An 11,055-nucleotide genomic window follows, 5' to 3' on the forward strand; every position below is an offset into this window, starting at 1 on the left:
TCAGGGAAATTATACTAAAAACTTAAATAATTCAAAATGGTTAACCATTCGATTGTACTGTATTGTGTGTCACTTTTTGAATTATGCTAAAAAAATGTAATTGAAAATATGTTCAAAAATTAAGCATATTAGATAAACACATTTATTACTTATATAATGAAAACTTTTTGTATCAAGTGTCTAAATAGACCAGAACTCATTCCAATAAACAATAAGTAATATATGAAAAATATATGTTTACATAATAATCAATGCATATGTAAAATGTATTCCAAATGGAGTAGAAATGATTTTATGTCACTCATATGGCTAAGTTGCATCATTGGGACACTTATGGATATGAAAAATTCACATGTTCATAAATGCACATGTAATAAATTTCTGAAAAATTGTATTAAATTAGAATTTCAACATATAAATGTTATTCGTCTAAATATTACACATGTACATGCTAAACTATATATTGAATAGTTTCTATATTGGCTTAATGACTCCCTGACATTGGTGGAGATTTTATCATTGTACGTAAAAATGAATTTCAATAAGTGACCAAATATACTTGTCTCTTAAAATAGTTATTTATTAGAGTATAAATGACACTAGTCCACATAATGATAAGAAAAACTAAGGCGTTACTTTTTCTCACTAGGTAAATAGTATTTGTTAACAATTTTATTATTAAATTCGTATATGCTTTTGCATATAATTAAGTACTTATTTTATAATCAACAAATTTTTGTACATATATTAGTGAAGGTATAAGTGGGATATTTTTGAAAATGTAAATATAATTAATTTTAATTGTAAATACACTATAAATTGATCTTTTAGAAATGTCCAGATACAATTTACTATAATTAACTTTTATTGCATTGAAATCTTGTAATTTTCAGATATGTAGTGCATGTTTATTTAAGGTAGTGTAAAGAACTATTATTGAAGAGAACATGTCCCGTTAAATCTTTTTAATTTTAAAAAACATGCTTTGATTTACATGTTTAAATTTGTGCATCTAATTATTATATTGTATAATAATGATTAAATGCAGCAATTCATGATATTTTATACCGTTCTACAATTGCTGCATCATTAAAATAGTTACCACTACTACAACATAACATAAACATGATTTGTAAAATTTATATAAACATTTATATGTATACCATAATGTCATATTCTTTTCAATAAATGAATGTGATAAATATTGAACTGTATTTAATAAGAAGCATCTAGTTTAATTAAACATATGATTTATGCTTTGCTTTCTCTTTTAGCGTGTATAAATTTTAATCACATTAATGGCAATGTTTATTTTTTCTTTTACTTTGTCATTATTTAATTGTCAAATTTTGAAATAAGTATCTGTAATCTTATCGCCAAATTAAATGTACTACTAATAATTACATTGCTTATCATGGATAATTATCTTGTCATAGATAAATATGACGTAACATCAAAAATTCAACCATTAAAAGATTATTTTATTGAGAAACTAATTGTATTGAATTCTGTACTGAGACCATTTAGAACAAATTTTGGCTTCTTTGAAATATTATTGTCAACTTCATCTAAAAAAAATAATTGGTTAAATTTATTTTAATATTCTCAAAGTTTCCAGATAATTGCTCTAATTACTTTATAATCATCTTCCTAGTCAGGTTCATAAGATATAATTTTACTTTATGCAGATTTTTAAATATTATTAAATTATGTAAATGAATAAAACGTTTTGTATATTTTTGTTCTCCCTTAAGCGTAATTAAATATTTTTGATCGCTTTGTTTCGCAGTAATCAAATTTTTAGCGCCACGTGTAAGAATGGCGCCTCTATCTGCCTACTGTTAAATAGCCATTTTTAAATCAACAACGCCCCAAGTTTTGAGTAAACAAGTGCTTAAATTGCACGCGTCCATGCACGTTTTAAATACAAGAAAAAATTGTTCGTTGTACATACGCGGTATCAACGACATAATGTTTGATTAATGATAAAACTGCTATTTATCGTAATGTAGTTATTTTATCATCTGACGTGAAAGCACTAAACACGATCCGTGGCACAGTGTCGACAAGTCGATGTAAGATGGAAACGGCGGAATTCGACGACGAAGGGACTCACACTCATTCCATAAAATTACCTCCCGCGGTTGAGGTGTTTGCAAATTTGAAAAATGCCCAGAAATTCGCAATCGATATCGGTATGTATTTCGTTACATACTATACGTAAGATCATTATAAGAATTCGCTTCTAAGTTTACGAAATGAGAGAAATATTTGATTTGCATTCATCAAATTTTGTCAATTTGTATATATTTATCAGATTTTTTACTAGATTTACACCAATTTGAATCTTTTTAAATTAGGTTTATGTCTGTTTCTAAAGAATTTAATATAAATAATATTATTCTGCACATGATTAATGGTACTTCTATTGCTAAAGATTCTACATCCTTTGTTTAATTGCAGGCTTATCATTGACAAAAATAGCTTATTATTCGACAGTTAATTATCGTAAAGCATTATATGAGGATGTAGGTTTAGGGAATAGCGGAGAACGAGCATACAAAGTACACGAAGGAAATAGACTGCATTTTGTTAAATTTGAGACAAGATACATTGAAAACTGTTTGGATTTTGTAAAAGAAAATTTAGTGAATGTTGAAAGATTTCATGGTAAAAGCATTAAAGTAACTGGTGGGGGAACATACAAGTATACTCCTCTGTTACAAGAGAAATTAGGCTTGACGTAAGTATGTTATATGTATTACATGAGTAACATAGAGATTCTGTTATATATTTATTACATTCAGTTTATAATTTAACATAAAAATGAAAATAATTAAAATCTTATTTTAGAGTTGATAAAGAAGATGAAATTGCATGTCTGATAAAAGGTTGCAATTTTTTACTCAAAAACATACCATGTGAAGCATTTGAATTTGAAAGACATGGAAATCCTGAATATAAATTTCGAAAAGCTTGTCCTAATATATTTCCATACATGTTAGTAAATATTGGTAGTGGTGTTAGTATTTTGAAAGTAAGTTACAAGTTTATTGTTTTAGAACTTAGTAAGAATAGTTTCATTTAAGTTAAAGGTTTATGTAATATTTTTTAGGTAGAGTCTGATAAAGTATTTGAAAGGGTTGGTGGCACAGCTACAGGAGGGGGGACCTTTTGGGGATTAGGTTCTTTGCTTACAAAAAGAAAGGTATTAATGTCAACTCTTCAGTATTTTAAGAAGTTGTTAATTATTATTGTCTCACTGTGATCACACATTTATCAACATCGCTTTCTTGACATACAGCTCAATGTATATTGATGTTTTTATGTGCACAATGTATGTAATGTTTTTTTTTAAATATAAGTGATATTGTACTAAATTTTATATTTGCATAGTATCACTGAGACAAATGTACACATTTAAAAAGTGACTTTAAAAATACCCTGCTAGGGCTTTGATGAATTGCTGCAACTTGCAGAACGTGGAGATCATCGTAATGTTGATATGTTAGTGAAAGATATTTACGGGGGTGATTATTCTTCCCATGGATTACCTGGAGAGCTTATTGCATGTTCGTTTGGCAAGGCCATGTCTTATGTTAATAATAAAGGTAAGAAAGTATACAATTTATTGGGTAATTAGATTCAAAATTTTAACTGAAAAAAAAAAAATAATATACTTTTTAATGGGGTTTTAGGACAACCAACATTTTCTGAAGCAGATCTTGCAAGAAGTCTTTTACTTGCAATAAGTAATGACATTGGACAAATAGCTAGCCTATATGCAACTGTGCATAAAATGAGTAAAGTTTACTTTGGTGGTTATTTTCTTCGTAATCACCCTGTATCGATGCACACTATTTCATATTCCATCAAATACTGGTCACACGTTAGTTTTAGAAATCCTTTCATTAGAAAATATTTATTAAATATCTGTTTTGTTAGTATACTTTTCTTTTATATTCAGGGTAAAGTAAAGCCTCTTTTCCTTCGTCATGAAGGTTACCTTGGTGCTATTGGTGCATTTTTGTATGGTGCTGAGCAGTCAGACCAGCATAGTTGGTTGGAAAATTATGCAGGTTCTTCTGGATTTAAAGATTCAATATCCACTGACCTTGGAATTAAAGTTGATCAACTGGAAATTGATCAAGCGGAAAATGCTGTGACATTCTGTCCACTTTTAAAAGATCCTGCAACGTATAATCCTGATACTACAGACCTTGCAGAGGACAAAGAAGCTAGGTAAATTATACAATTTTCTGTTTCTATATATAATATATTGATTTTTTTTTCTTATGGCATAAATTAATATGTTTAGAGATTATTGGCTTCAGTGTTTTGAAGAATCAGTGGATAAATTTATTGCAAGAGCTATCCACAGTCAGCCACATAGTTTAACTGCTAAAGATAGAGCAACAAAACTTAAAGAGAAATATATTAATAGACTGCATTATCTACATCTGCAACCATTGTAAGATCTGATTTAATAAAAATATAATATTTTATAAAAATATATTTTAATTTTATATTATGCAATGTAATTTTAAGTCTTATTGTATTATAGTGCTTATGGGGCACTCACTGTGAGAGTATTATTGGATACTATTGAACATTGTATGAAAGAATTTGATTTTCCTGATCCCTATTTACATGTAAGTTACTTCCAAAGTTGAAACTTCTGCCAGTAAAATTATAAATGGTTTCATGTTTATGTAATTAATCTTTTTTTTTATTTCCAATACATAGCAAAAGAAAACTGAGAATGAAGAAGCTTTAAAACACTTCAAAGATCGTATAACTGCTTTGGATAAATTGAAGGGAGCAGAAAAAATAAAAGCTCTGGTACTAGGAGTTTTAAGCGGTAATATGTTTGATTGGGGTGCAAAAGCTGTTGCTACTTTAATGGAGACGACAGACTTTGGTTTTGCCGAGGCTGAAGCAAAAATACCAGGTACTGGCTTACTTTATTACAAATAATTGTGTAGGCACAATATTTTGTACAGGTTTGACATTTTATTTTTTTTTATAATTTAGGTAGACCTTGGCTGCAAGATGACTTAGATGATTGGATATACAGATTAGAAACTGGACCATCTTATAAATGTGCAGCTATTTTTGTTGACAACAGTGGAGTCGATATAGTGCTGGGAATTTTACCCTTTGCACGAGATTTGTTACTGCGAGGGACAAAAGTTAGTTGCAACATTGCTAATTATAAAATTATTAAATTACGAATTCAGTTAAATAAAGTAATTTAATTAACAACTGCTTTAGGTTATATTGTGCGCTAATTCTATGCCAGCTTTGAATGATGTAACATACCCAGAATTAGTTGTAACATTACGGGACGCGTCAAAAATATGCAAAGTTATAAAACATGCGTTGAAAGAAAATCGTTTGATTGCTATGGAAACAGCACAGGCAGGTCCCTGCCTTGATTTAAGGTAATTATTATAAAGCACGAGTAGTATAATTATTTTTAGCATTAGCTATGTTAATGCATCTAAATTGTTCACGATTTAACAGCCGATTGAGTGTAGATTTATGCCTTGCGATGGTAAAACATAATGTTGATCTTATCGTGCTTGAGGGAATGGGCAGAACTCTTCACACCAATCTAAATGCAAAGTTGACTTGCGAATGTTTAAAGTTAGCAGTTGTGAAGAATCGATGGCTGGCCCTTCGATTAGGTGGTGATATGTACGCTGTAATATGTAAATACGAACAGCCATCACCGAAGACGAAAACTTATGATATAGGAGAACCAAGTTCAGCAGAATGTATAGAGGCAGTGCCAGAAATTTGCACGCGCGATGATAAAGATTAAACAATGAAAATGTAAGTAACTACATTCAATTGTGCCGTGGGACATTGAGATATATTTAGAATTGAATCTCAGTTGAATTAAAAAATTATAGATTAAAGTATTTTTTGATTTACACTTAGGTATGTACATAAAAAACCTAGAAGATTTGAGCGGAAAATTTGTTTCAAGTGTGGCGTAGAATTTTTATATAAAAACGTACTGAAAACAAACATTTTAAAAAAATTGTTTGTTACTTTTTGTTCAACAATGCAATTACTACAAAAGACATTTTTCAAAAATGACTAAATCTTTTCTTCCTATGGATTTCTTTCAAATATACACACTCGTAGATCTATATTTTAATTAAGAAAAAAGGGAAACAGCAAAAACTATTGCTTTCAAATTTACCTTGGAACAAATAATCGTGAATTTATGATTTTGCCAGTGACAATGTTCGTTGTAACACGCTCTTGTTCCATTGACTATAAACTTGGAGGAAAATTTGGAATAGGAATTTGTAATTATCTCACAGATTTACGAATGTACAAAACTTGAAGCAAATCCACGGAGAGAGGAAATTTAGTCGTTTTTGAATAAGCCTCTTTAGGAACAATAATAAAAGAAGCTTGGTTGATTGCAGTATGTATTTTGTTCTATGATGAGCTAATGAAGTTTACGAAGTTTTTATAGTTACAATTTGGGTCAATACATTGGAGCCATTACTACCATGGAATTAACCAAGTTTCCATGATGTATTACTCGAATAAACCTTAGCGTCCATGTAAAACATTAATACATAACAATTAACATCTAGTCAAAGACAATAAATATTATTTTCTCTGAAATTTAAAAAACTTTCCATAATTTAAAGAAAAAGTGATTACGACCAATTATAGTAAAGACAAATACATGTATGATATAATGCTGTATAGTAAATATTCTGTGATAATGTAATTTTCAAGAAGAAAGTTATATGTTTGTGTAAATTAGAATTTGAAAAACATAATAGAATAATGTGTACAAAATTAAAATACTTAGGCGAAAAGTTTCAGTTCGAGACGTTTTGTATGGGGACTTTCTATCGTTTTATGTCTTATAGGACATTGTGGACTAAACATATATTCCTTTATATTAATTTTGAACAACTCTTTTTTATTGTGAAAAATGATGTGTGCTCTTACAGTATTATTTATACTTACATTAACTCTGAACGAGAAGAAATTATAAATTTCCAAGAACAATTTATAGGAAAAAAGTAAACAAATAATTTGAAGGTGAATAAAATGTCAAATTTGTACAGCATTAATAAAATAAAAGTCTTGGTTGAGGTATGTAATAAATTGCTATACTAAAGCTAGTGGCGGTGTCTCGAGAGAAGATAATGGTTTGTTAATACTCAATCTTGGTACACTTGTATCTGATATTTGACTTGTTTTGTAATGTGTAAATAAAACATCAACCTTTTGAGATTTAATTATAGGATATTTAATGACTATAAGCTCGTTTCCTTTAGAATTCAGAATCCTTTTTTGGGTCATTATTTTTAAAATATTTTATCGGAGTTTGAAACTTTGCTACTATGTATTTTGGATGCGTAGTGACATATATTTGTGACATGGCAATGAAGTGAGTTGCCATCTATTGGAGAACGTGTTAAACTACACTTAAGGTGTGAAAACACCTGGCGGAGAAACGCTCAAGTTTGTCGAGGAATTGCTCTGACTTTCATCAATAGATGGCTCCACAAGCATTATCTACCGACATTACAGATAAGTATCTCCTTTCGAATGATATTCCCTACCGTGCGATAAAATACATGAATATTTCTCTACATATCGAAATTATTGTTTGTATGCATGCAAATATATTCTGAACGCGCAATTCCAAACATTTGTAACGTGGTAATTATATGGGTTGTCGTCATCTATTGGAGAACCACGAATTGATTTCGAGGTATTAAAGATTTTTTTCAAGGTATTACAGATTTTTGTAAATGAAGGCTAGAATGCAGAGAAATTACATTATTCTGATTTCGTTTAATTTTACATTTATTCGAAAGATGATACATGCAATAATTTGCACAGAAATATTTATTTATTTTATCGTACGGTAGGGAATATCATACAAATGAAATTACTTATCTGTAATGTCGGTAAATTATACTTGTCCCGCCATCTATTCGTGGAAATCAGAACATTTCTTCGACAAACTTGAGCGTTTCTCCGCCAGGTGTTTTCACACCTTAAGTGTAGTTTACCAGTTCTCCAGTAGATGGCAACTCCCTTTAGTGGCGTGTGACATATGTGTATCACTGAGCGTTCAGAACATACATGCATCCAAACAATAATTCCGATATGTAGAGAAATATTCATTTATTTTATCGCACGGTTTCTACGATTGTATTTGTTCGATCTAACCAAATATTTCAAGAAATTGATGGCTTTCTAGCCATTATTTATACCGGTACATTGTCAAAAATTGTTTAATCTACGGTCCAACGACGGTTGTTAATAATTATGATAAATAAACGTCAAGATATTGCAAAATCTGCGAAGGTGAATAGTTTCGGTGAATGTTTATTCATTTCCGCGAGTTTTACTAACATTCATGCATGTTCCCAATATTAATCGAACAATGTGCATCTCATTTATGCATCACAAATGATTAAGAAACTTATAGAAATTAATTTTGATCGAGCGTCGAAGTAAAGAGATGATTCTTAAAGTTTTAAAATATGAAAAGTAATAATTATCTATAAAATATTTTTGGCTTTGATAACGGGAGGACATGATACTCGAGAAAAGGTATTCCTATTCCGGGGATTTTTGGAAATGTCGACAAATTCCAAAAGTTTCTGCGAATTAAGTTTTTGCGTGATTTCCGAATGAATTTCTGAACATTGGCCAAATTTTTCGATGATTTTGGAACTTTGGTAATTTAGCAATGTGGTAGGATCCGGTTAAGGAATTGGAGGCAAATAATGGCTAAAAAGAAGCTTTTGTTGTTACTAAAAATGACTTTATTGAAAGATATCAATACATCGGTGATACAATCTCATTCTTTCGTTTAATTAACATACTCAAGCATTCATACGCACTATAAAAATGTTACTTTCAAAGGATTCAACTTTTTCTTATCTTAAATAACTATTCTAAATTCGCAGCCAATTAGCTCGATATTACTCGCAGCGAGTAATACCGATTACCAGGTCTCACCACGTGGAGGTTGCTGCGAGCGGAGACCCGGAGAGAGATAGATGGAATCAGAGTTCCATCGATCTCCCTCGACGCGCGATACAAACGAAGATACTAAACCAAAGAGATGGAAGGAATTAATGTTCCTTCGATCTCCTCGTTTAGTTCTGCCGAGCAATTACATTATGGAAAAATTAGGCAAAATTAGGAAAGACGCGACACGAACCGTGCAGTTGGTCCTACTAGGTCTAACCCGTTTCCCCTCCGTGGTTCCGATTCCAGAGAAAACGAACGACGCCTACCACTCCCCTAGAGGAGTGCCCCGTTTCTCCATCTTTACGACGAGAGGGTCTTATTTTGGAGGCTTTCACAGGGACCGGCAAAAATGCCTGCTCCTGTGCTCGCAACATGCCCCCTCTGGAAGCGGACACACCGGAAGAGACGGCGATAGACCGTTCGGACTACTTACACGGCCGGCCACTTGCTTGTACAAGAAGCAGTGGTGACCGGACCGAGGAACGAGGAAGCGAGCAAAATTAAGCTAAAGATTGGATAATTGCTTGGCAGATCACAGCCTTAAAACTAACTTATTCTAACTGCAGAGATAGAAGGAATCAATGATCCTTCGATCTCCTCGTTTAATTCTGCCGAGCAATTACATTATGGAAAAATTAGGCAAAATTGGGAAATACGCGACGCGAACCGTGGAGTTGTTCCTACTAGGTCGGTCCCGTTTCCCCTCAGTGGGCCCGATTCTCAAGGATATGCGCGACGCCGTCCACTCCTCTAGAGGAGTGCCCCGTTTCTCCCAACTCCGCAGCCAGGAGCCACGCAGAGCGTGGACCTGACTCACGGAGGATGACGAAGAGAGGGTCTTATGATGGATCAAGGGCTTCCGCAGGGACCGGTGCGAACACCTGCCCCTGTGTCCGCAGCATATACTCTCTCAAAGCGGACGCACCAGAAGAGACGGCGATCGAGCGTTCGGTCCACCTCCACGGCCGGTCACTTGCTTATGCAACAAGCAGAGGTGGCCGGACTGAGATACGAGCAAGCGAGCAAAAAGAAGCTAAAGATTGGATAATTGCTCGGCAGATCACAGATATTCGTACATGGTGACCTTAAACATAACTTAGTCTATACTTAGAATTAACAGCCCCGCGGAGGATGCAATACATCAGTCCTCTTCGTTCTTCGTTCTTCGTTTTCCGATACATCTAAAAGAATGTATCTAAGAGAAACCTAAGCGTAACCTAAAGTCAAGGCATAATAGAAAATAGAAATGAATTTGGTTAGTGGAAAAAAATAAACATGTAAAAACAAGTAGAAATTAAAATCAGAGAACAAATGAAATGAATTAGACAAAGAAACAATTAAAAAAAAAAGAAAGGATTGAGAGAGTGGTCGCCAGTACTGACCACCGCCTACCGGCGGCCAGTACCGGTTACCAAGGTGGGGGGTCCCCATTCCATAAACCTAAAACGAAGAGATCCGTCCACGTCGGAGGCTCCAGGAACAATGAAATTTTAAGCAACCGGCGGCTCCTTATATACCCGCCGCAAGGTCACTTACCAGTGACTTACCGTTACTTCCATTGTCATTGTTCGATCTTATCGAATATTTCAACAAATTGATGGCTTTTTAGCCATTATTTATACCAGAACATTGTTAATAATTGTTTAATCTACGGTCCTACGACGGTTGTTAATAAATATTATAAATAAACATCAAGATATCGCGAAATCTTCGAAGGCGAACGGTTTCGGTGAATGTTTGTTCATTTCCGCGATTGTTACTAACATTTATGCATGTGCCCAATATTGATCGAACAATGTGCATCTTATTTACGTATTGCAATTAATTAAGAAACTTATAGAAATTGATTTTGATCGACACTCGATGTTAAAACGTGTTTCGTCAAGTTTTAAAGCATGAGAAAGTAACAATTGTTCATTAGATACATTAATTTAACATTTGTTTAATTCTTATAATTTACACAATACGCGTAGAAGTGGTATTTTTTACATAAAAGTGCCAAAATTCAGTTAATCGCTG

The 11,055-nt window shown here is 32.5% G+C and overlaps 1 protein-coding gene across 1 annotated transcript; it reads left to right on the forward strand.

Moving 5' to 3' along the window:
• Nucleotides 1-1,853: 1,853 nt before the first annotated feature.
• LOC143148898 (4'-phosphopantetheine phosphatase) lies at nt 1,854-7,274 on the forward strand. The gene is made up of 14 exons (XM_076315703.1): nt 1,854-2,195; nt 2,464-2,743; nt 2,854-3,037; nt 3,116-3,208; nt 3,452-3,611; nt 3,699-3,889; nt 3,968-4,242; nt 4,319-4,471; nt 4,565-4,652; nt 4,747-4,951; nt 5,035-5,192; nt 5,275-5,444; nt 5,527-5,838; nt 5,947-7,274. The coding sequence occupies exons 1-13, from the start codon at nt 2,081-2,083 to the stop codon at nt 5,825-5,827; spliced, it is 2,373 nt and encodes a 790-aa protein (XP_076171818.1). The 5' UTR covers nt 1,854-2,080; the 3' UTR covers nt 5,828-5,838; nt 5,947-7,274.
• Nucleotides 7,275-11,055: the final 3,781 nt, after the last annotated feature.

This window comes from Ptiloglossa arizonensis, chromosome 7 (assembly GCF_051014685.1).
Source record: "Ptiloglossa arizonensis isolate GNS036 chromosome 7, iyPtiAriz1_principal, whole genome shotgun sequence".
NCBI classification, from domain to species: Eukaryota; Metazoa; Arthropoda; class Insecta; order Hymenoptera; family Colletidae; genus Ptiloglossa; species Ptiloglossa arizonensis.

Bases quoted from the DNA above. Each gene is read 5' to 3' on its own strand.
- LOC143148898 (XM_076315703.1), top strand. From the start codon at position 2,081: ATGGAAACGGCGGAATTCGACGACGAAGGGACTCACACTCATTCCATA. The intron at 3,890-3,967 runs GTTAGTTTTAGA...TTTTATATTCAG, and splicing joins CCATCAAATACTGGTCACAC to GGTAAAGTAAAGCCTCTTTT. The intron at 4,653-4,746 runs GTAAGTTACTTC...TCCAATACATAG, and splicing joins TTCCTGATCCCTATTTACAT to CAAAAGAAAACTGAGAATGA.